The 25,916-nt window shown below is 39.5% G+C and overlaps 1 protein-coding gene across 2 annotated transcripts; it reads left to right on the top strand.

Moving 5' to 3' along the window:
- The first annotated feature begins 3,445 nt into the window (after nt 1-3,445).
- On the top strand, nt 3,446-14,522 carry SUB1 (SUB1 regulator of transcription). Of its 2 annotated transcripts, none has more exons than XM_062018682.1 (5): nt 3,446-3,496; nt 5,394-5,466; nt 7,125-7,244; nt 11,922-12,030; nt 14,278-14,522. In XM_062018682.1, the coding sequence occupies exons 2-5, from the start codon at nt 5,395-5,397 to the stop codon at nt 14,355-14,357; spliced, it is 381 nt and encodes a 126-aa protein (XP_061874666.1). In that variant the 5' UTR covers nt 3,446-3,496; nt 5,394; the 3' UTR covers nt 14,358-14,522. The 2 variants fall into 2 exon arrangements, with proteins under 2 accessions (XP_061874666.1, XP_061874665.1); XM_062018681.1 differs by lacking the exon at nt 3,446-3,496 and adding an exon at nt 3,504-3,628.
- The last annotated feature ends 11,394 nt before the right edge of the window (nt 14,523-25,916 follow it).

The raw sequence follows: 25,916 nt of genomic DNA, 5'->3' as shown, positions 1-25,916 counted from the left end.
TGTGCACCAGTCATTGAGCTATAAGAAAGCAAAGCAGATAGATATTACAAAGACCTGAACCGCTATTACTATGCTAACATACAAAGTTAGTGAAAACCTTGAAAAGAATGGCTGTGTTTTTTTTCAAATTAATGTGGCGGCTATCTTGATGAAATGGGTTTTCTTTTCTCTTTTCTTTTCTTTTCTTTTCTTTTCTTTTCTTTTCTTTTCTTTTCTTTTCTTTTCTTTTCTTTTCTTTTCTTTTCTTTTCTTTTCTTTTCTTTTCTTTTCTTTTCTTTTCTTTTCTTTTCTTTTCTTTTCTTTTCTTTTCTTTTCTTTTCTTTTCTTTTCTTTTCTTTTCTTTTCCTCTCCTCTCCTCTCCTCTCCTCTCCTCTCCTCTCCTCTCCTCTCCTCTCCTCTCCTCTCCTCTCCTCTCCTCTCCTCTCCTCTCCTCTCCTCTCCTTTCACATGAAGTATTAAAAGATCATCTGTTCTTCTTCTAAAATTAAATGGCTTGTCAAGCTTGATATTTGTGCAGTGGTGATAATTACTATATTGGCAGGTATATGATTTACTGCATTTTGTTTCTTTATGAACAACCATAGTTTTATTTTCCAAAGGTCAGGCCTATAGTAAGAACTGTATATTTTTTCTTTTTCTTTGGGATGATATCTAACATTATGAATTAGCCAGTTTCCAAGACTCCATTAAAAGTGTACACTTCTAATATCTGGTATAAGCTTCTTATTTTCCTACTACTAAAGTGAAAAACTGTCTCTGAGAGAGAGTTTACCTCAATTCATGGTGAGGACTGGAAAAATCTCACAGATCCCTTCTAAAATCCTTTTTGCCCACCTCTTGTAAGTATTTTTTTCAGAAGTACTGCAGCTGCTCCTGCTGACTTTGAGGGATTATCCCCTCTTGAAACATAATGTTTATCCTTCTGGTCCATGTAAATAAACAAGAATCTCTGGAATCTAAAAAAGGATAAGACTTTCGATTTTAAGCACTTCATTAGTAGGTGTTTGTTCTTGAAACTACAGAGGCTGACCAGCCACCACCCTGCTCAACATGTCCCAGCAATAGCTTTACGTGGAAGGTAGGACTGGGGCTAAGGTGCATTTCCCATTTCTGACTGTTCACTTGCACTTTTTACAAAAAAATTTATCATGTTAGTAAAAGCACAGATCTAAAGGTAGTAACAATGAGAAAAAGGCTAAACTAAACTGATGAGTACCTCAAGCATTGGCATCCTGTCATGCTTACAGCACAACTACATGACCTATGTGTACTGATAAACAAACAGTAACAGTCTCTGTTAGTTTTATCTGAACTTTTATTGACTATGATAACATTTTAATGCTAATAACTCTCCTAATAAACTGAAAGAAAGTACAGGCTCAGATAGGTAATACAGGAAGACACAACATTGAGAGTCCAACACAGGGCTACCAAGATGGTGAGAGTACTTTGTTGTACTTTGTTGTACTTTGTTGTACTCACAACATCTTTGTTGTGAGGAAAGGCTATGGGACCTTGGGCTATTTAGCCTGGAGAAGAGGGGGTACTGCATCACCACTTAAAAGTACCTAAAGGGTGGATGTCAGGAGGATGAGATGACACTTTTTTTCTGTAGTCTATGGCAACAGGACGATAGGTAATGGGAGGATGCTGGAACACAAAAAGATCCACTTAAACACAAGGAAAAACTTCTTCACTGTTCAGGTGAAGGAGCCCTGGCACAGGCTGCCTAGGGAGGATGTAGAGTCTTCTTCTTGGGGGGTTTTCAAAACCTGCCTGGACACATTCCCATGTGACCTCATAGAGATGAATCTGTTAGCAGGGATGTTGAATTGGATGATCTCTAGAGATCCCTTCCAACCTCTACCATTCTGTGATTTTATGCACATGAAACCACTGTGTTCTGACAGCATGCCTGGCTTATCATAGTGTGCAAAGGTTGCTAAAAGCCTTTTCCTTTCACTAAATTGAAGGCAGAAGATCCTTTCCCCACCTCTCCTCCAAACAAGTGTTTTGGTCTGTCTCAGAAGATGTTGCACGCTTTTTTAGATTAACTAAGCTTACAGGCCCTCTTATGACAGAGTATGTACTGGTGTAAATATGCTAGAGGAACAAGCAAGATTGTCAAATTAAATTGTCAAGGTTTTTTGTTTGTTTGTTTGTTTGTTTGTAATCCTCCCTTCCCCTTCCCCAATGTAGAGCCCTGCAGGAAGAGACCAAAGCCTTAGTGACCCAATGTGACTGTAAAGCTGTCTGGCAAAAAAGGGACCTGGGGGTGTTAATTGACAGCTAACTGAATATGAGCCAGCAGTGTGCCCAGGTGGCACAAGAAGGCCAGTGACATTTTGGCTTGTATCAGAAATAGTTGGCCAGTGAGACCAAGGAAGTGCTTGTCCTCCTGTACTTGGTGCTTGTGAGGCCACACCTCTAATACTGTTCAGTTTTGGGTCCCTCACTGCAAGAAAGACACTGAGGTGCTGGAGTGTGTCCAGAGATGCACAACAAAGCCGTTGAAGGGTCTGGAGCACAAGTTTGATGAAGAGCAGCTGAGGGAGCTGGGGTTACTAAGTCTGGAGGATACTGAGAGTAGATTGTAGTGAGGTGATACTTGGTCTCTTCTCCCTATTAATGAATGACAAGAGGAAACGGGCTCAAGTTGCTCCAGGGGAGGTTTAGGTTGGAGTTTAGGAAGAACTTTTTCAATGAGAGAATTGTGAACACACCGTCCCAGGCTGTCCAGGGAGGTAGTGGAGTCCCCATTCCGGGAGATATTTAAAAGCCACATAGATGATGTGCTGAGGGACATGGTTTAGTGGTGGGCTTAGCAGTGCTAACTAAGGTTGTGGTTGGACTCGATGATCTTAAAACCTTCTACAACAAAAACGACAGTATGACTGTATGACCCGGTGACAGAAAGGGGAAGCGGTGCTTTCCTGGAGAGCTTCCTGGACAGCGCCTCAGGTGCCCCGCGGGCTGCGGTTTCGGTATGCAAAGCCGCCGCAGCGACGCCGTCTCACGGCGGGCATTCCCTCGGGCTCAGCTGCTGCCCGGGCGGACTGAGGCTGATCGAGGAATGGCTGCAGCGTGCGGAAGGAACCAGCCGTTAACCCCTTTTAGGTTTTTGTAAGGCTTCCTTTTAAGCATGGCAGGCCCTAGCCGCCACGCTCAGCGGAGGGCTGGCAGAAGGCCCCGTCTCGGTCGTGCGCCCCGTCAGCAACCCCGAGTGGTCCAAGCCGCCGGCGGGGCGGCTGAGGCCCTGCCCGCAGCCCCAGGGGCACCTTTGTGCTGCCGTCAGTGCTTGACTGGCGTAAAGCAGCGGGCGCGGAAGACTATCGCCGCTGGGCGGGGCAGGCAGGAATGAGTAACGAAGGGAACGCGTCCCCTTTAAACCCACGCCCCCCGCCTCCGACACGTGGTGCACGGCAGGGGCGGGGATTCCGCGCGGCGTCACTTCCGTGTCTGTCGTGGTGTAGAAGAGCCGCGTGTGGAGCAGGACGTGAGTGTTGGGGTCCCCCCTCGCGTCCCGTCGGGGCTGCCGCCATTTTCTTTGCCCCTCGCCGCAGATGCTCAGGGTCTCGGTATCTCCTCGCCGGCTCGGGGGAGGCGCGTTGGGCAGCCGTGTGGCGAGGTTTGGCCTTTTCCTCGAGTGCCCGCTGTGCCCTGCGGGGGGGATGCCTCGCTGTGAAGAGGGCCTGGGGCGGGAGGAGGAGGAGCCGCCGCTGTCGAGGAGAAGCTGCCATGTTGGGGGGGCAAAGGGGATTCGAGTAAGGGAGAAAATGGCGGCGAGGAACCGCCCGGCGCCGTTCCCCCCACGCCGCGATCAGACCCTGCCCGCCGACGACCCCAGACCGTTTTATTTTCGTGCTGCCTTTTCTGGCTGCCGCCAGTGACCGGCAGCCGACTTGCTGCCACCTTTCTCCAGGGGGACCTGGATGTCCTGCTCGCGCCGCTCTTTTCGGGCCTTCGCTGCTTTCCCTGAGGGGGCAACACGAGCTGCGGAAAGGAGGAATACAGGAGGAAAATGGCGGCTGAGTTCCTCCTACCTGGTGTTGCTAGTTGGGCCTGGCTCGTCGTTCTCCTGTATCCATCGTCCTTGCTTGACCCATCTCTTTCCACCCTCCCTCTCGCCGCTGCTTTAGTGTCTCCTCACGCTCTGCCTGCCAGCCTCTCCTTAGGATCACCTGCCACCCCTCATTTCTTTTTCCCCCTCAGTTTTTGCCCCCACTTACCTCCATATTGTTACTCTCCCATCCTGATATGGACCCTGGGATGATGTCTTGCTGGTGCCTGTGCTCCTTGCTTATCGGTCTTCTCTTGCAAGCTCCACGATTTCATGTTCTTGGTGTGCTTATTTTTGTATTGTTTGACTCCAGCTCTTCTCTACCTCTGTCCTGCAGCGTGACTTACCTGTGTTTCCTCAAAGCATAGTTCATTTTCAGTGCTGCAGCTTCCATTGTTGTGCTTTAAGCTATTACGGCAGAAGTTGCCCCACTTCAGAGTCATGTTGATCCATTACCATTGTTCAGACCCAGTTTTTTTATTTCCCTATGTTTTTTTTTCCACTACCATTTAAAAACCAGTGATACAATGCTTCTTTAATATCTCTTTAGTCTTTCCTAGCTGTGATTTGTTACTCGGTTTCTCACTGGGGTGATTTTTTTTTTTTTTTTTTTAATTCTGAAAATACAAATGAGCTACTTAATTGTTACAAAGTTTATAGCAGCTGACAAAACATGCAGCTGCAGTATCTAACCACTAGTTTGCATACTAGAGAGGTGTAGAAGCACATCTGGCAGTACACTTTCAAGGAAAGTTGAATGAATGTCTGCTTACCTGGCAAATGAATAGATTGAGGTATTAAAACTGCAGTGGAAGTATCAATTGCGATACTGTAGTTCACAAGTGTTTTTCAGATGTTTGTATTATTGACAAGAGCTTTGGCTTCATCTTTGATGGTTATGCACCATGTGGCTTGCAAATATTCAAGTGGGCAAAATGCTCAGGTAGAAGTAATAGATGCTAGAGCCTAAATAGTTTATATTTGTGGATGTAATACAAAGAGTTCAACTGGAAGACACTACTGTCTTCTTTGCATTACAATTTGAGCCATAAATAAGAGTATGTGAAACTGGTGACAAATGGTCCATTTGTAAAGAGTTGAGAAATGAAACCACTACATTTAATGTAGCTGCAGCAAAAAGAAGAGGTATAAGAGGGAAGAGTGATCGAGGTCTCATATACAGTGTGTATTGAAGCTTTTACAAAAAAGCAGGGAAGACTTCAGGATGGTTTTGAGTAAGATGAACTGTAACAAACAGATTTGAAGGTGGCTTTCCAGCTGTAACAAGACATATTTGTTGTATAGCATTCTCATGTTATTTTTCTCTTCCTAGAATGCCTAAGTCAAAGGAACTTGTGTCTTCAAGCTCATCCGCCAGTGATTCAGATAGTGAAGTTGACAAAAAGGTGAACAATATTTCCAATTTATTACCACTTTATTAAATTTTCTGTTTCAGGCTATGGTTAAGGAATTACATGAGCATTATGTCACAACATGCATGTCATTCCATACAATATGCAGCCCAAAACACCTCCCTGTCTCCAAAACAAAAAAAAATCCCCACCTTGCAAGATTAGAGTTTGAGAGAATGGGATGCTTTTTGTCTTGGAGTAAACTTTTTTTGGTCTAAGTTGCATTTTCCTCTTTTCAAGGGATTTCTTTATAATATATTTAATCATAAGCTTGCTGCAATTCTTTGCTGCTTTTGGCAAGTGATAGAAGGCCTCTATGTAAGCTGCCCTTGGTGGCAAGAAGTTGGACTGATTTTTGAGGACAAACACACTCCACCCTGTTTTTTGGTATCTGGATTACTTGTCCAGAGGAAAAATCTCCACTTGCCCAGTCCTTTGTGTGCCACTTGCTTATCTTCTTTGCATGTTCTTTTTCTCTGTTTCAAGCTCTTTCATTTCCTGTAATACCATCTGCTAGTTTCTCACTGAAAAGCTCAACTGCCCTGAATGTCATAGAGTTGATTAATTTTAACATATGTTGACAGTTTTAAGCGTATAAATTGGGTGTTCTTGTTTATTTTTAATAGTTACTTGATTTATAAATTTGTATAGATATCATTTAAAAAAACCAGAAAATAGACTTGAACTCTTCTTTTTAAAGAAGATAATGCAGACATTTTCACGTGAAAGTGAAGAGACTTGGTCTGTTATACTGAATTTCTTCAGATGTGACTTGGTTGCTCCATGTAAATTAGGTGTTCTGTCAGATGTTTTAACAGAAAATTGTCAGGTGAATTTTTTTATTCTTTTTTTTTTTTGATAGGGAACTGTGTGCCTGGAAAAACTTGTTCTAACAGTCTATTTCAGTGGGCAGGAAGGTTTCGTGTCTTTTTGTTTGTTTTTCTATTGGAACCTCTTATATTTGTTGGAGCCATTTGCCTTTAAAAGAGGTTATCCACAATATGATTATAGTAGATGAGACCAATTTTTGATATCTTTGTATTCCTCTTTTTTAGTGGGATGGATATGGCTACTGTGTAACCGTTAGTAGAAGTAGTAACTTTGTACCATCTGCGAGTAATTTGATTTACAGGTTATACTTTCTGTGTGTTTTAGAAACCTGTATAGTTTATCCTGCTGTAGACAGAGATTGGACACTTATTTTTACAAAAGCCCCAAGCATTGATGGAGGTGATTTCTAGATCCTTTCTTATCTTTTTTTTTTTTTTTTCCTTTTTACAAGAATTGAAGCTGTCCTGCATTTTCTTTTGTGCTCAGTGGAGAGGAAGGTGAAACTTCCATCCACATTTTTATTACAACTATGGAGATCGTACAAAGTAGGATTTTTGAAAGGTGTTTTGATGTAATACAGTTCTCTTTTAAGCTGTAGTATTAAGGTGACTTCACTAGGAACAGAATGGGACTCCTTTGAAGACTATTTTCTTTTAAAATTCCAGTCTAAATGTACAGTATTGGATTCCTGTCTTCACAGCAGGAAGGTGATAATGTGCATGACCTCTAACATAAACTTTTCTGTAACTTAGAGAATTAATTGTAGTTCATGCTTTTTCTGTTGTTTTTCTGTGTTTTTTTTTTTTAATTCTTGCTCCAAGGCAAAGCGGAAAAAGCAAGCAGCTCCAGAAAAGCCTGTAAAGAAACAAAAGACTGGTGAAAGTTCAAAAGGTGCAGCTTCTTCTAAGCAAAGCAGTAACAGAGACGAGAATATGTTTCAGGTAAAATTGATGACTTAGCCTGGTTACAGTAACATGTCACATCATATTCAGTATAAATTTGATGAAGTGATCTGAATGTCTTGACAGGACAGTGCTTGATCTGCTGAAACCTTGCCCAAAGGTGAATCCAACAATAACATGCAGATGAGATACTCAGAAAAAAACATTGTCAGTCTTCAGCACTGTAGAAGAGTGAAAAAAAAAAGTTATAGCAATTGATCTGGAACTCATGTCTTTGCCCCTCGTAACTTGGGCTAGTCACTTTGTCAGTAAATATAGCACTTAGCGTGAGTACAGTGTAAATATGAGATCAGGACTGTCTGTACATGGACATGTTTTTTAATCAAGGCTCTTGAAAGAAAGACTCTTGGAAGCTAAAGTATGGACTCATCATTCCTATTTATCTAGGTCAAGGACAGCTTGGCATCCAGTATTGTAAGGCAGTGTCTTGGACTAAGTTTTGCATGTTCCTTCATTTTGTGATGCAGTTTTTCTAACTGAACATCTGGGAAGATTGTAATTTTTTACATTGTACCTGTTTTTTAGGTGAGGTGAATGTACGTTTTTTAAGTAGCAAGATGCATTGGTTATTTCAGAGTATTGCAGTTCCTGGGATTAGAGGCAGTAACTGTGTGCTGAAAGCTGTGCAAGAGTATATGTAGCTCAGAATCAGCTGTTTCAGGGGTGTGTATCAAGACATAAAGTATCTCTGACTAACTGTCTCTAATGGAATTTAAATTGTTAGAGACTTTGACTCTGAAATTTGTTAAAAGTTGTGAGAAGTGCTTATGGTCCCAACACTGAATTAAGGCCAAAAAAATGGTTTTGGACTGTAGCTGTGCCAAGTAATTTGGCAAAAAAAACCAAACCCAAACCTAATTTAAGAGGAAAGCTGCTTAACTGGTACTGTAATACAGGATGGTTATTTTTAATGTATCAGTTCTTAGTTTCCACTTTGCATGTACTTGACAGGGAGGGAGAGCTTCAATTGAAGGCCATAGCTGAACTTCCTCATTGAAGGAGGAATATCGTATTTTTAGTTCATCTGGGGTATGCTTTGAACCGTGTAGGAAAAATGAGACAGTGTCTTCTATACTAGAAACTTCTTTCTACGTTCCCGTGAGAGTAAAATAATCTCTGAAGTGCAGGTAACTTTGCAGTGTAACTTGCAAGTGTGGCTTCAGTTGATGGAAATCACACTGTAAAGCATTCATAGGATGGCCCCATGGTGTCTATGTTGTGTGTGGGAGTGGCAGCAAGTGATGTGAAAGAGGTTTGTTGTTCTCGGACTGCATTCTTAAAGTTTACAACTTCCCTTAATAAAGAGCTTATTGTGACTGCTGTACTCAGAAGATTCAGCATTTTCATAAAGATCTACATTTTATTGTTTTTGTTTGAGACTATTGTTGGTGTAATGGTGTTCTTCAGACTGAATATGAAGAATAGTAAAAATTTGAGTAGAAGGGAATTAATTCAGCATAAGAGACCAACTTGGGCTTTTTAGCTTTTATAGGCAGCCTAGAGTACTTTGGCATTTATTAGAGGATTTGAGTTCAGTTGGAGTATGAAAATTTATCTTAATCACGTTTGTGCTGTCTTACTGTGGGCCCTAAGGACAAGCTTTATTAATGTTAATGTGGAGGAGTTTAGTGTTGATACACTAGATTCCTGTCTGTGGCTTCAAGCCAATGTGAGCTCTGCATCATGTGCTTTGGTTAGTTTGACAGATCCTGTCATCTACCTATGCCTGTTTTGGATAAGGTTTGTTAATGCTGTCAGGATGCAGTATTAATGAGTACTCAGATTGGAACCACGTTGCATGATCAGACATTTCACTGGAATTGTTAATTCAAAAGTATTCTAAAGTCCTCCATCTGTATGTTGTGTCTCCTGTCTCCCCTCCCTGCACTGCTCCCCTTTTTTTTTTTTGTTGTTGTTTTAAAGTTTGGATTTTTCTTTTTGACGTAAGAGAAACAAGTTTTTTGTTTTCCCAGTGCAATGTCTTTATCTGTCACGGGCTCCTGAAAGTAGATCGGTATATGTTTGTGATGTTCTGGAGAGATGTTTGGTTTAGCACAATCATTATGAAACTTAGGTGGTCATTGATGCATTTCAACCAGTTTACTCTGTTACAGATCTCACTGTGTACAGGGTTCTTTATTGTGCTCTTTCTGATGCTATATGTATAGTTACCGGGTTAGAAAGAAGGATGCTTTTTTCCTGTATCTACTTGCACAGTGTGTATACAATTTCAACAAGAGAAACTGGAAATAGGAAAAATGGTGAAGAAAACGCTTGAAACTGTTAGAGGAAGTCAGTTGCACAGGCATGAAAGGAACTGAAACACAGTTCAATGCATTTCATTCTGAGGAACAGAAACCTGGAAATAATGCTTTTAGTGTCTTCCCATTTATGTAATTCAATAGAATAGCACAATGTAAGGAGCTATAATATTTAATAAAAGGCATGTGAACTTGTTTGTGAAGGTTGATTACCGTGAATCAATACAACCCTTGGAATGATACTGTGGTTATAGACATACAGATATTTATTAGATCAGAGAAATTATTCTAGACCACCAGTGCAAAAAGAAGGGTTCATAAATCAATCTGTGAAAGAGTTGCAGGAACTGAACATCAAGAAACATCAGTTTACTTAGTTAAATCTAGATTTTTGATTGAGTTTATTAGCCTTAATGTTAATCAAAATTGTACTGTACTGTTTAAGGCATTTAGCAGTGACAGGTTTTGCATAGAGTTCAACTAAACATTCAAAATTAAGAGTGGACATTCAACTGTCATCTAGATGTGATCTAAAACCTAACTTGATGTCAACATTTTCTTTTGAAACTGTCTCCATTTAAGGTAGATTTGATGACTTGAACAAATGTGAACTTTGCATTATGGCTCCTTGCCTTACGTATAGTCTTAGTGTTAAAATCCTAAGCCCTTTTGCTGTATTTGTAGTTGTAGCCTGCTATATCAGACTTCATTTCTTCAGTATCAGATTTCATTTCTTAGAGCAAATCTGGAATTATTTGGCAGTGCACTACTGCTCTTTAATGGCCCTCGGAAGGGAAGGTGTGGTACTTGAAGCTGTTTTTAGAGTTAACCTTAAAAGTCACTGAAGTATTGAAGGGTAAAACTAAGAAATGTTGTTCATGTAAGCAATTTAGGATGTTCTTTGCCAGCAGTGCTGACAGAGTTGGGCATGGTACCAAATTTGGTCTGAAAGAAACAAGCTACCATGAGATCATGCCTTATTTTTTACTGTTAAATTTGTAGTATGTATTTAATAAATCAATAAAAAATGCTATCTTATAAACTGTAATGTCATGTTCATTTTAAAGGATGCCTTACTGAATTAGGTGAACCGCTTCATGCTTATAGTATCTAAAGATGTCCAAACTGTTTAAAAATCAGTTTTACAGTTACTTAGCATGATCTGCATGAGAAGAAAAATTACTTTAAGTGAACATATAGCAATTCTACATGTATTTTGTGAAATAACAGCTTATGACTTAAACATCTCTGGATGATTTTAGTTGATCGGAGAATTCCTCAACCTTTCTGTTCATACTTCATGCTAGTAAGATGTGTTTGAGCCTTTGTTAAGTTGTATCAAAATGTAAGATGCATAAACTAGGAAAGTTCACAAGTTAACTAAATGTTTTAACTGGACAGAATATTTTATTTTAAAATTGTTTACTTTAGAGTATGTTCTTTATTTGTGAGTGTGTCCAGAAGGTGCATACAGAATTCTAAGAGTTTCTTTACATTAATTGTATTTGTGCCTTTATCTGATTTCTGATTCTCAAGTTCATACTATACTTTAAATATATGTGCAATAGTTTTGTGTCAAATTTGGAAAGATCTTTAATGAACCTGAATGTATAATGTAACAAATAGTTCTTGATGTGACTGCTCCCAATTGCCCACCTTCCCCCAAAAAGTGCCCTCATAATAAAGTTAAGACACTGTAGTGCAGGAAGTAGAGAATTCCAAAGTAAATTCATACTGTACTCTGTGCTGGTAAATTTGAAGGATTTGAATGGTTTTTTGAACACCTTGAACCATAAGATAAACTTTTAACTACAGTTCAGTGAAATACCATGAGGACTTGGGAGTGGGCATGGGACAGTTGATGGCTGACTGTTTCGATCTGTATTCACTGTGTTCAAAAAAAAAAATAAAAAAACCACCCAGACAAAAACCCCTCTAGAAACCATGATTCTGTCATCTGAATGTTCAATTTGCTTTCTGTACATATGGACTGGACTAAAATCTGGGTTTGAGAGTAGAGGTCTTTCCCTGTTTTCTGACAACTGCTGCAAACAAAGATTGTTACACTAGAGGCAAAATTTTATTTCAGAAAATGGTAAATTGGTGACTTCTGCAAGAAGTAAGCATGTAAAAAAAAAGAGATTTTTATTCTAGGAGAGCTACTTTCACAATTAGCTTTGAATGCTCACGTCATTTTAAGTCGTTCATCCATTTATATTGTCATTGCTTATTAGCCTACTGACTACTTTGCATTAAGCTTTTGATCTAGTTGCTTTTCGGGTGTCTAAAATAAGCTGCAGCATGAATTGTCACATGTCTGAATCTGGTACTGATAAGGAAAGTGAATGCTGCAACATGGAAAATACCTAAAAGGCCTTCATATATGTTTTGACAGATTGGCAAAATGAGGTATGTCAGTGTTCGTGACTTCAAAGGTAAAGTCTTAATCGATATTAGAGAATATTGGATGGATCAAGAAGGTGAAATGAAGCCTGGCAGAAAAGGTATTGTTCTGTTTCACATTATTTTATACTAAAACATTGTCTGCAGTTTTTCTTAATTGGCCTGAGTTTTTCTGAATAGATCCTCCATGATTTATGAAAAACAGGGAGTCAAGATATGAGCAAAGTTGTTATGGGTGTTATAAGCATAGCCACACTTTTTTTCCCCCCCCACATTGATTAACTTAACCAGTGCAATTTCTTTTATTCCAACTCGATTTCTTATTTCAACATTTCCTGAAAATACTTAACTTACTCATTTGCGATGTCAGTTTCTTTAAAACAATCACATCCTTCAATTTCTATCAAATTTTAGATTAAAATAATGAAAACATTTAATGTGATTGACTTTAGGAAAAATACATAAAGATTTTAGTTGAGGTGAAAATACCTCAAGTGTTCATGTTTTGGTACTGTGTTTCTAATCTTCAACACAGCATAAGCACTTTACCCTTTCTGCCACTCCTGTACCAGCTTTGTATGGCATACCTTCACTGAACCATTTTCTGAACTTTGCCACCTGCAAGATGAGGATGTGAGGATAGTTGTAGTAGTAGCAGTGTTTTACTTGATGTCATGTTGTTTATATTAGAAAATCCTGCTTTTAATGATTTTTCATGTTGTGCAAAGGAAGGAGGTAAGTGTGAAATGTTCTGTCCTGAAGACATTTGATACATAATCAGCATAAAGTTGTTCCATTCTTCTGCTGTATCCAGGAGCAGGTTAGCGAACAGACATTTGGAAAGCCCAAGGAGTATTTCTAGCATTTTTTACATAACCACTGAGACTGGTATTGTACAGGGAAGTTTCTTGTTTGGTTTTATTGTTGCTACTTTAAAAAGATTACCCTTAAATTCTAAGGGCTTCCAACCTGCTGTGTTCTGAGGTAAAAAAGTCAAAAGTATATGCAATTTGAATGGCAAACCTTGGGGCGCAAACCACAGCCAAGGACAAATTACGTGATGTACATAGAAGTGATTATCAATGTGGCAAAAAGCTCTCAATTTTATTGGGATAATATATGAGCGTAATTGTTATCCGATGCACTTATGCACTTATCTGAGTATCTTAAAAACAATATAAGCAGCTGAAATTCTTTAGTAAAAAAGACAGTCTCCCACCCCCCAAACATCTTCCTGTGTCAGGTTGTTTCAAACAAAAGGTCCAAAATGCATGCACTTCATGTGGTGTGTGATTCAGGGACATCTTGATAGCATTTGGTCCCTTAGTAATTATTATCACACCTGGCCTAACTGTTCTCTGAAGAAACCTGACCTCAGAAGATCAATGTAAAACTGCTCAGACTAGCTTCGTGCAGACTGCTTAAAATTATGGTGGTACTTGATGAGATAGCAGTGATAGATTAAGAGAAAGAACAGCAATGAGCCCCAAAAATGGAATTCAAAGTTTCGTCTATTTTCAGGTACTGCTCTACGTACAGGGAGAAAACTATGAAGGTAGCCTGATCACTGAGGGGGGAGAGTGGGGGTAAATAGTAGAAGAGCCTGACTGGAGAGTATGAGAGGTAGGCCTATGAGTCTGTACTTGCGTAGAGTTGGCATAGACACTGTAGTAGAAGAGTGAGGAGACTAGAGCAGAAAAGAAGTGTGTGCCTGGACACAAGCTTGAGGAGGTACAAATTTAGAACTGGGGAGATGGGTTATGAGGCACTGAAGTGATTATTAGTAGAATATCACTAGAAACTATAGTGAACTGGAAGTGAAAAAATAAATCCCATGTTGGTTTGTGAGTGCTTGGGAGTGGAATGTGAGACTCCAAAATGTTACTTACACTGTGTGTTATTTACAGTGCTTTAAGAAACAGGAAAGGAAAAAGAACCCAAACTGAATAATGGTAGCTTACAAGTGCTTAGAATTTCATAAAAGTACAGCTTTTAGGAGCCAAACTATACAGATGATTTCCTGCTTCTCACCCAGGGCCTTTTTGACTCCTGCTATCAAGGATAGCACTTTAGTTCGCTTCCTGTGTTTAACCTAATAGTTGTGAATGAATTTGTTACACTGTATTTGGGGTTTTTTTGTAATGTAAACTTTTCAGTGATACACTAAAATCTAAACTGTTACAAATGAGCCCTTTTCACTTTTTAACTGAGATGGTTGTTGAAGTAGCTCAAGCATTGACAGTAATGACATAGACTTTGTGTGTGGAACCAGCCTTGATAGTAATTATGAAGGTGCTGCATCACAATTTTCTTTTTGCCTTAAGTGTTTATTTTTTAATGCATTTCAGGTATTTCTTTAAATCCAGAACAGTGGAACCAGCTGAAGGAACAGATTTCTGATATTGATGATGCAGTAAGAAAACTGTAAAGACAAAGCCATACAGAAACGTTTATCATTTTAGTTGTTTAAGCGTTCTTTTTACATTGGCTTTTGTCTTCTAAAAATATTGTTTTCCAAGCTACTGTATATTTGGATTGCAAAACAATTTGTAAGATGGATACTTTTTTTATGTGCATTAAAAGTGTATACCGAGTGAGGCTATTTGTGTATACTTTACTAAAAGGAGATGTGTTGCTTTCACCTCATGGTGTAAAATAAAAAAAAAATCAAATAATATGTAAAACATATTTGTTTATGGCCTTTTGATTGAGGATGTTTGCTGCTAAGGCCACGTAATAGACTTTTATCTTAGTTTCATTTTAGTTAGCGGTTAATAGGAACTTGTTTTCTGAGGAGATTTCTTAAAATGTCTTCACTTCATGTTTTGTTTTATTTCATACTCTTTGGTATTACCCTGACAGCTTTCTGCTTTAGAACTTGATAGAAACTGAATACTTGGTGAAACACACATTTTTGTAGATAATTTTAAATACTGTATTTGCTGATTTACCCTATTTATTCAGATGTATACAATCTTGAGCATATAGACCTTTTGCATTACTTGCATGAAGTGTTATGCTAAACAATAACACTTGAATACAAGCCACTTGCAATTTATTCCATTTTTCTATAGCTTGCTTGTCTTAGAAAATACAGTTAGCCTTTTTTTCTTGGGCCCTAGATTTTAGAATGTGATGCATAAACTTTTACAATAATAGACATATACCTCAGAGTAAAATAGTATTTAAAATCTCCAAATGTGGTTATTAGTTAGGTTCCCTTTTCAATCTCTGCATTAAATTGATTCTTGAGCACATACTAACTAGTCATTCAATAGAAAAGAACAGTTAACCTGTCCCTGTAGGACTTTTGTTTGTTTGAGATTATTGCATAAAGAACTATGCTTGAGTTAGGCTGTAACACAGGTTAAACAGTCAAACAGGATTAAAGCCGCCTCAGCCAAAATGGTTGGCTGTAATGCTCCTGCTCTGTCTGCACTGCCCTCCCAGACCACTTGACTTGGCTTGCTTTATGAGGCTTACATGTGCACAGCTTTTGTCTTTTGTACAGAAGTTATTCAGCGTGTGCAATGGAGCGCTGGGGCAGAGTGGATCATGATTGTAGTGAACTTGGCTTGTCAACCATTGTACTATCCTGATAAGAGAAGCTTCTGTCCTGTGGAAGCTATGTTAGAGTAGAAGCTACCCCAGTTGAAGGGCTTCATGGTAGATGTCACAAACAATGGAATGAAGAAGGGAGAAAATGGTGTTTGAGTAGAACTTGGAAGAGATAAGGGGCATGCCAGTATTGAAGGTAATGGTGAAAGATCAAAGCTGCAATGAAGAAATGTATGAAATAAATGTTAGCAGAATCGGAGGAGAGTGTATTTTCTGACTTAAATGCAGTTACTCAAAACAAGGTGATGAAACAACAATGAAATTTGACAGTTTAAGACTTCATAATGAGTGTTAAACATTGTGTAGATTAAAATCCTGTTAATCTATACACAGTTTTAATATTTGTTTTATTTGGGGATATCTTATTATAGTTGTTTATATTGCAGACATGTGGAACTGCCACATGGAGACTATTTCTGTGTTAAAGAGTTTGTAATTCAATACAAATAGGTGTTGACAGGTGAAGAAATGTGACTTCATCAAATTTATATTATTTAATATTCTATCAGATACCTCTACCTGCTTTTTAACTTGGAACAATTATTGACTTACTACAAATAAAGTTAAGATGTGTGTTTTCTGTAGCTCTGGAAATTTGAGTTTTTAAGAGCTGCATGGGGATGAATAAAAAGATGGAAGAGATGGTTTGTAGTGGCAAATGCATTTTGGGGCACATCATTCTTTCTTGAGTGACACTTAACAAGCATGTAGGGTGTTTGGACCAAATAAAATAAACATGAAATATCTGCTGAAATTGCACAGATGAGTGAATGAAATAAATTGCTTCAGATCATTATCAACAGATTCTAGGTGTTTTCTGTTTGCGATATGTATGTATGGTCTTTTTTTTTCCCTTTAAATATGAAATTTTGCAACCAGATTCACCCATTTTACCTCAAAACTTTCATGTGGCTCCTTTAAAGTATGTGATTTTACTAAAGGGAACAATATTACTGTTGGTTAGATTACTGTCGTAGTAGGTCATTGGATGGAAATTGCTTATCAGAGTACAATACAGTTGTGTTCAGGAGAGTGGGGATTTAAATTTGTGGGGAATAAGGGAAAAAGGTTTAATGTAGTGATTATTATAAGATATTAATATAGTAATTAAAACTGCTGATGGAGATGTTCAAAGAAGTGAGTAACTGTTAAACAAGAACTGTTGGTTCTTAGTATAGATGACCCCCGTGCTGAATTTGTGGTGATAATTACTGGAGCTGTTTGTCTCAGTTTACTTGATAAAAGTTGCAACAGTTTGATTTATCTTAGCTTGTGTGTTTAAAAATGATCTTCCATCTGCCAGTTATTCCTGTCTGTATTAATGATAAAATATCATCTGCTTTACATGAGCCAATCTTAACATCTGCCTGGATGTCCTACAGAAAAGGTAACTAAATGAACTGGTCACTTTCAAAAATAAACTCCAAATGGGATGAGTTGAACTGTGAGGGAATTTATTGCACCTCAGATGACAGATGTGCTTGTCACTTGATTAAAAAATTGACACATTCAATGTTATTTTAAAATAAATAGTTGATTGTTTTGTATTCATCTACAGCTATAGTCTTCCTAATTTAAATAGAAAATTTGGGTTTTTTTGAATAAAGATTATTTTACTGCAGACGAAGTTATAGTTTTGGTACATGTAGAAGTGTCCACAGAAGACAATTGCGCATGTATGAGAGGGCTGTATAATAGGGGAGAGAAAACATTACTCCCTTTCCCATTGAAATGGCAAAAGAAGGATGCATTAATTCTTGACGTTGATGCAGGACATATTAGCAATATGTTTTATAAAATAAATCTACTGTGGAGCTTAGGGAGGAAAATATATCACAGTTAGAGCTGCCGAAGTACCATATGTGTGATAAATCAAACTGTCATGTATGATGTTGCTCTTATGTAGAGATGTTTATAATGAAATTAACAAATGCAGTACTAAGTTTGATATTTCTTTTAAAGGAAATGACCCTTTTATGTACTAATGTGGTATGTTACCAAAAGAATTAATGATTGTTATTCTGGTGACTCATGTTGTTAACCATATGGAATGTTTCATGTTTTGCTCTGGTGGTATCTGTTGCAGAGAGACTACTGGAAATATGAGCCCTCCAACTGTAATTACCTTAATGTTCAAATAAAAAAAAAAAAATTCAATGGTATATGTGTTACAACAGTTTGAACACTTGGAAATAAATGAAGAGTCCTGTTGTAGTGTTACCTTTAATAGAAATTCAGATTATTAAGTTGTTATGGAAACTGCTCTTTGTTTCTTGCAGCTGTTGTAGCAAATTTGGAAATTTGAAAACTTAATCATCTCAGTCCATGTTGGTGCATGGAGGATTGACTCTGTTGCCCAGAGGGTTAGAAATCTTTCACCACGACAGAAGAGTAAGTTACGTTAAATGTGGAAGCAGCAGTTACAAACATACTTTCAAATGTCAAACAGAGGGCAAGTGCCTGGTAAGTTGCCAGTGTTAAGAAAATGGCTTTTTGAGTGAGTTTCCTTTTGATCTGGAAATAAATGTAACAGTAGATTAGACAGAAAAAAGCTGCTGGCCCATTTATTGCTTAGCCCTAGTCAATGAGGTCAGTTTAGGTTTCTTTAGGATGGATATTTGTTTTTCTTGTGCTTTCTGTGACATTTCTAGGAAGTGGATTAACTGATTGTAGTCTTGAACTTAACACATTTTCCTTCAAGTAATTTCAAGTTTAACAATTTATAGCAATAGAAGGAGAAATGACTGTAGCTCGAAGGGAAGAAATGGAGTTTGGGGCTGATGGAAGGTCATTGTGTCCTATCCGTTTCTCGTTCACTGCAATCCGCTGAAATGATGGGTCTTTGTAGCTCTGGTGACTATGTATGGAAGAGCAATCTGACAGGCAGTGCTTTTCCTGTTGTGAATGAAGCAGAAGAACTGAAGTAAATGGTCCTTTGCTTAGTAATGGTTTATCAAGAAAGCTTAAATCTTACTGTCTTGTGAGCAGAGAGACATGCCATTCATTGGTCATGGGGATGACTTCAAGGCTGAGAATTTGGTGACAGCTTTTCCTTTGATACTACCCTTCATTTAACATGTTACCTATTTTTTAGTAAGAGCTGCTTGATGTAGTTTTTATTGTGCTTCATTTTTGCCTTCAAAGAATCTGTATATTCTTCATTGATGGGATGATTAATGAGAAAGGAACTCATCCTGAGGTTGGGTTGAGGTCTCAAAACATTATCCTTTTGAAGGAGGCAGAATTTCAATCCTAAAGGATCTCTGGCTACACTAATGTTAACGCAAGGCAAGGAATATCTTAGCGATTGGACCCTAATGATACAGCTGTGATTACTAACACCAAGCAGTTAATGATAATATGCCTTTTTTTAATTGCGATAAAATGTATTTTAAATAGTTGGATTATTCTTGCCAACATGTGTACTTCACAAAACTAGGATGATTTTCTGCAGTGAAAGTTCTAGACATATGCTTTACTCTGAAGTCATTCTTAACAACTCAGAAAATACCACAGAGAGACAATTCCTGGGGTAAATATGAACAAAGGTATTTGTAATTGCAGTGGTTTGGTTAATGGAAAGAAAACTCAATTGCTTGAGTAGTCAGAGAAGTTCCTAAGTGCCAAGTTGGACATGAGTGGTGTTTATGATGTAAAGAATGCCCTCCTGTCTATTCAAAACAGCCTTTGAAGAACAGTAATTTGCCATCCCTATGTATACCCTAGTAGAACTGGTTACCCTGATTTATTGTGGGTCAGTCCTCTGAGGCTGTGTAGGGCAAGCGTAGATCTTAAGTACTTGCAAGTGTTAATGAGGTCACCTCTTAGTCTTCCTTTTTCTATACTAATCAGCCCCAGTTCCTGCAGCCTTTCATAAGAAAGATGTTCTAGTCCCCTGATAGTCTTGGCAGACTTGTGCTGGACTCTCTCCAGAAAAGTGATTGAATGCAACATGTTTGCAATGTGTGTGGATAAAATACATCACTGCTTTTCACATCAAAAGCATATGAGATATGAATTAAAAACCTTCCTATAAAACAGTTTTGGCAACATGTTGGTAAATCTTCAACAGTTTATATAATATTACAGAGGAATGAGATTTTAATTTTCTGGGTAAACCTCAATAATTAACGTTTTAATGTTTGATTTTATGTTTTCTCTAACAAATATTTATTCATATCTTTATGTAAATGTCTGTTCTGTAAGTATGCAAGTTCTAGGCCAATAACAATACTGACGTTATAACTGTAGGTTAGTGCAGCATATGTGTGTACTGGTAAGTTTGTAAATGGTACTGTGATGGATGTCCTCACTCTGAGTGCCTCGTGCTTTGGTTCAGGCATCACCAACACAAAGGCCTGACTGACACCAGCCCTGCAAACCGTGAGAACCACACAAGGTTGCATCTTCTCAGGGACCCAGGAGCCTCGGCTGCATCTTATCAGGAGATAACAGCACTGGCCAAGCTGGGACTAGAGAAAACTAAAACTTCCACAGCTGCGCATGTGCACAAACATCAAGGGGGGAGTCGATCACAAGTCTGATCCCGTTACACTTTCAATACTTGTAGCCTCCCTGAGCCCAGTGAGGTCTCTGGTATGGCAGTGGGCTGCACGGTGGCAATCTCCACTTGAGAAAGGATGCCTCTGAAGGTTACTGCTTGAGGCTCAGACAACCTTTGCCTGGCTTCTGATATCTACAGCAAGGTAAGGGACATTTTACATTCGGCTTAAAAGTATGTTGTGTGCTAGTGACATTTAGATATATATAGATATGTATATACACACACAGCTGTAGATTAATTATTGGAAAGATAGTAAATAACAGAATGCTTAACTACTGTCTAATTCATCTTTTAAATCGTTATTTAAATCGTTGTCAAACCACAGTTAATTACCATTTATGTTGAGTAACTCACTGATGATAAAGCTATTTATTTTTAATATTTTTGTATCAGAAGAACAGAGACAAAATCTATTTCCTGTTTTTCATAGTACAAAATGTTGTGTGTCCTAAAGCACCATCATAAGTTAAAGTCTTGCATTGCAGTCCACAAAAGCAAGAAAACCAAGACTATAAATATATCTCAGACACAAAAGGGAAGCGATGCTAGATGAATCAAGAAAAAGCCATCATGATATGCGTTCAAAACTTAAGTCTCTGGGACTTGAATCTAAAACCAGAACAAATCAGAGAAGGAAGATACGTCATCTCTCTACAGTTGATCTTAAAGATCATTTTCAAACCTAAATGATTCTATATGTGTCAGAGAAAGTCCCATTATGAAAGGAAACCTATTCAGTTATTGTTTTGAAATGCAATAAGTTCCATTCCAGCTAGCTAACCCTGTACAACAAATTGTTGACATGTTACGTGTGGATCAGCAACTTTTTTCTGAAGAAAACTTTGATAAAAGTTGCAAAGGGAGGCAGCAAGAAAAACATGTTTCTATTGGGAAAAACAGCAGTAACAAAAATAGTACTTACTACTTACTGCAGAGAGAGACCTGGGAGTCCTGGTTGATAATAAACTAGCCATGAGCCAGCAATGTGCCCTCGTGGCCAAGAAGGCCAATGGCATCCTGGGACGCATCAAGAAGAGTGTGGCCAGCAGGTAAAGGGAGGTTCTTCTCCCCTTCTACTTTGCCCTGGTGAGGCCTCATATGGAGTCCTGTCCAGTTCTGGGCTTCTCAGCTCAAGAGGGACAGGGAAGTGCTGGAGAGAGTCCAGTGCAGGGCCACCAAGATGATCAGGGGTACGGAACATCTTTCATTTGAGGAAAGGCTGCGGAAACTGGGGCTGTTTAGTCTGGAGAAGAGGAGAGTGAGGGGAGATCTTATTAAAATGTATAAATATCTAAAGGGTGAGTGTCAGGAGGTTGGAGCATCCCTTTTTTCTATAGTAGGTAGTTATAGGACAAGGGGTAATGGGATGAAGCTGGAACACAAAAAGTTCCACTTAAATGTAAGAAAAAACTATTTCACTGTTCAGGTGAGGGAGCCCTGGCACAGGCTGCCCAGAGGGGTTGTGGAGTCTCCTTCCTTGGAGGTCTTCAAGACCCACCTGGACATGTCCCTATGCGACCTGATCTAGGTGTACCTGCTTCTGCAGGGGGGTTGGACTAAATGATCTCTAAAGGTCCTTTCCAACCCCTACCATTCTATGATTCTGTGAATCTGTGATCCCATCAGGACACATGGATTTATAGGTGTCTAGCTTGCCTAACAGGTCTCTAACTCAGTCCTCCTACACCAAGGGAAAGTCTTCCATTATCCAGACTATCCTACTGTCTTCTAGGGACTGGGCTTTCTGAGGGCTACCCTTGGCAGTGAAGGCTGAAGCAAAGAAGACATTCAGTAGTTTAGCCTTCTCTGCATCCTCTGTCATCAGGACACCGTCCTTGTTCAACAGAGGGCTCATATTCTCCCTAATCTTCTTTTTGCTGCTGATTTATTTGAAGAAGCCCTTCTTTTTTTTTCCTTAACTTTGCTTGCCAGGTTTAATACCAAAATTGCTTTAGCCTTCTTGGTTTCATCTCTACATGCTCTGGCAACATTCCTATACTCTTCTCAAGCAATTGGGCCCCTTTTCCACCTTACGTAGCCTTCTTTCTCCTCCTTGAGTAGCTCCAGTAGCTCCTTGTTCATCCATTCTGGCCTCTTACCTCCTTTTCCTGGTTTTCTACATTTGAGGACACACTGATCTTGGTCTTGGAGGAAGTGGTGCTTGAAGATTGACCAGCTTTCTTGGGCACTGCTACTTTCTAGAATCCTGCTCAATGAGATTCCTACAAGAAAGTCTTTGAAGAGGCCAAAGAGAGCTCTCCTGAAGTGCAAGGTCGCAATCCTGCTTTGAGTCCTGCTTCTTCAACACAGGATCTTGCTCCAAAATCTCAAGGTCACAGCAGCCAAAGTTGCCTCCCATCTTCATGTCCACAACCAGACCTTCTTTACTTGTCAGCACAAGGTCCAGCACCACATTTCTCCTTGTTGGTTCCTCGATCACCTGTGACAGGAAGTCACTATGTGTACTTGGTTGAGTGGCTTTGCCAGCACATATCAGTGTGGTTGAAGTCCCCCATGAGAAGTAGCAATTGAGTCTGTGAGGCAGCTCTCAGCTGTTTGTAGAAGGCCTCATCCACTTCCTCCTCCTGATCAGCTGGCCTGTAGTAAACTCACACAACAGTATCACCCACATTCCCTGCCCTTTAATTCTCACCCACAAGCACTGAACTTGCCCGTCATCCCCACCCAGGCAAAGCTCAGTGCACTTTAACTGCTCTCTGACATAGAGAGAAACTCCACCTCCTCACCTCATTTACCTGTCCTTCCTAAATAGCACATAGCCATTCATGGCTGTGCTTCAGATATGGAGGTGTCCCACTGTGTCTGTGTAAATTCAATGAGATCATGGCCCTGTATCCTCACCACATCTCCAGTTCCTTTTGCCTGTTCTTCAGGCTGTGTGTGTTAGTCCCTGCATTGTCTGCACACTTACTTAAGCAGATGAGTTTCTTGAATGAGTACAAGGAGATTCTCCACAGTCAGACATTCGCTCAGAGTGGTCGGCCTTCTGCATCGTCATGGATTAGAACTAAGGAATGATTTTAGTAAGATTGCTACTCATTCATGCTCATGTGGAAGAGGAGTAGGGTATATTAGCCCACATCCCTGACAAGATATGGCACTCTCTCAGCCATGTCTTAGATCTTAGCTCCAAGCAGGCAGCACACCCTGGTCTTTCAGTGCCTTTTAACAATGAGCCACCCCATTAAGACCACTTCTCTCTTCTTTTACTGCAAATAGTTTTTTTTAAAAAAGAACAGACAAACTGGGATCATACTCAGGTAGTCCTTTCTACTTGGGACCAGAAATTCCATCCTCTTGGTTTTTATTGCCTTGTCTAAAATACTAGTTTGGTGAGCTTACTCATCCCTTAAACTTACCAACATATACCACGGGAGACTGATTGATTGATTTTCCTCAACATGCACAGCTTAGATTAAAAGCATACTGTAACAACAGTTACTACTAGCTTATGGACAGACAAGCTCCTTCCAGCTCCTACCGTTCTAAGATTCTACCATTAAATTGTACCTTAATCACAATTTGATTTCTATTCAATCATAGTTTCCGTTTGATCATAGTTTTGTAATTATTGAGTTAAGCCCATAACAATAACTTCTCCTAATATATCACCTGTGACAGGCACTAAGTCCCAATTCCATGCAGTTGGACTTGGTAATGTTGTATGGTAGCAAGGTCATTGCAAATACTACTTGTAGAACTGGAAATCTAAACGTATGTGGTGGCCTATAATAACATTGCATTATTGAGTTGTAATCTTTTCCTCTGAAAGTGTTTCTAAACCTTCTAGAGACCTTCTTGGTCTTTTAGAGGTCAACCTTCTCCATGTTTTATGAAGGACTCTGTTGTGAAAAGAATAAAGTCTTCCTGGAGTATTAGTTTGTGATGACAAATAATTGCAAATAAGCTTAAGTACTCTGTTCTGCTGGCTGCCACAGTGATGCTGAGACACTTGCAGCACTTGGAAAAGAAATGCTCTTTTGGTGAAGAATTTTTTTTTTCTGATACCCAATCTAAACCACCCCTGGAGCAATTTGAGAACCTATCATTTGTTACTTTGGAGAAGAAACTGACTCTCACCTCACCACAACCTCCTTTCAAATAGTTGTACAGAGTACTCATATCTCCCCTCAGCATCTTCTTCTCCAGACTAAACACCCCCAGCTCCCTCAGCTGCTCCTCATCAGACTTGTGCTCCAGACCCTTCACCAGAATTGTTCACCAGAATTATCCAGAATCTCTGGACACCCTCACCTCAGTGTCCCTTAGCGGTGCAGAGTACAGGAAGACAAGCACTTCCTTCATTCTGTTGGTCACACTATTGCTGATACAAGTCAGGATGCTATTGGCCATCTCAACCACCTGGGCACACTGCTGGCTCATGTTGAGAGGCTGCTGATCACTTCTGGGTCCTTTTCTGCCAGGCAGCTGTCTTGCCACTCTTCCCCCAGTATGTTAATTTGTTGGAGATGTATCTAGATTTTCTCAGTTTTGTGGCAGTTGAAGTGAGCAGAGCTGCAATCTGGAGGCCAAATAAGATCTGTGTGCTTCTTTGCAGAACTTTCTTATACTTGCTTGGTTTTTATTTAGTGCTTATAGATCTCTACAAAAAGCTAACTGTCCAGATGTGACAGGACAAGGCATTGCTAATGTTTGTTAAACTTTTCCCTGGACAGGTTTCTGGCTCCTTTTTAGCTACCTTTGGGGCTTCTCAAGGTCAAGCTGCTTCTCCTGGGTGTATTCTCTTTGTATATGGATGACTTAAGACACTTCGACTCAAAAAGTCTCCTGCCTGCTCATACCGGGAGTAGTGGTGCTCTCGTGCAGAGCCAGTGAGCAGCCGTGCACAGCATGGGGGCTGTTGGCTGACAATGAGTAGTCATTGCCTAAGGTCAGTATTGGATATACCTCACTCCACCTCATCAAATATGGCAATTTTCCAGCACCTGATATTTCTTGAGAAGATTAGACACTTCTTTAGTTCTCTTCAGCTTCAGTTAGTTGCAGTCTTGACCCCATCAGCTTTTAATGATCTGTCTTCTAATTCCTTTTAAAATCCCATGGTCATTTTCATCTACAAAAAGTGAATAATAGTATTTTCCTCCACTCCTTTTTTTTTTAAACTTTTTTATTTAATGCACAATCTCTGCAGAACTAGGATGCATTTTCATTGTTTGATTAGTTGCAGCTGAATCCTCTTGCCTCCAGAGGGTAAGAAATGTTGCTGGACTCTGACAGAGGACTGAATTTGAGCTGCAGAGATGTGCCCGCGTGCACACAGCCACTAGATGTCAGCAGGATTTTAAGTATTAACGACGGAGAGACCAATTGGCCATTCCTGTTTAAAATGTGCGGATGTGAAGTTGATTTCTGACAACAGCAGACTTTGTAACTAGAACCAAGAGGCTGCAGGCTTTTGTATGTGTGAAACAATCAGTGAAACCAATATTGCTAGCAGCATACCAGGTGAAATTTCCTAATAGTTTCCTCCTGAAAAAGACATCGATGCCTGCTAAAACAGCTAAGAATAAAGTGACATTTAATAGTAAGACTTTTGAAGAACGGTTGTGCTTGCATTCAAGAATGGATCCGTCTATCAAACAGATGAGACAGATCACTGCCAGCAAAAATGCCTGAAGGGGCAGGAAAGAAGAAAGGCAGAGAGTGACACTTTTTGTGAAACACTAGTTAGTAGGTTTTTTCCTTAACTTCTGTTTGCTCTTTTTACCCAAGATGCACAGTATTTACCTGTCTTGAGCAAGAGTCAGTTTCCATCCCCTCTTG

Source organism: Colius striatus, chromosome Z, assembly GCF_028858725.1.
Source record: "Colius striatus isolate bColStr4 chromosome Z, bColStr4.1.hap1, whole genome shotgun sequence".
In the NCBI taxonomy this organism is placed as follows: domain Eukaryota; kingdom Metazoa; phylum Chordata; class Aves; order Coliiformes; family Coliidae; genus Colius; species Colius striatus.
This window is presented reverse-complemented; position numbering and strand designations above follow the sequence as displayed.

What these genes read in the sequence shown, in the direction of transcription:
- SUB1 (XM_062018681.1), top strand. Translation starts at nt 3,564, where the DNA reads ATGCTCAGGGTCTCGGTATCTCCTCGCCGGCTCGGGGGAGGCGCGTTG. An exon ending in GAGACGAGAATATGTTTCAG is followed by an intron (nt 7,245 to 11,921) that starts GTAAAATTGATG and finishes ATGTTTTGACAG; the next exon opens with ATTGGCAAAATGAGGTATGT. An exon ending in AATGAAGCCTGGCAGAAAAG is followed by an intron (nt 12,031 to 14,277) that starts GTATTGTTCTGT and finishes AATGCATTTCAG; the next exon opens with GTATTTCTTTAAATCCAGAA.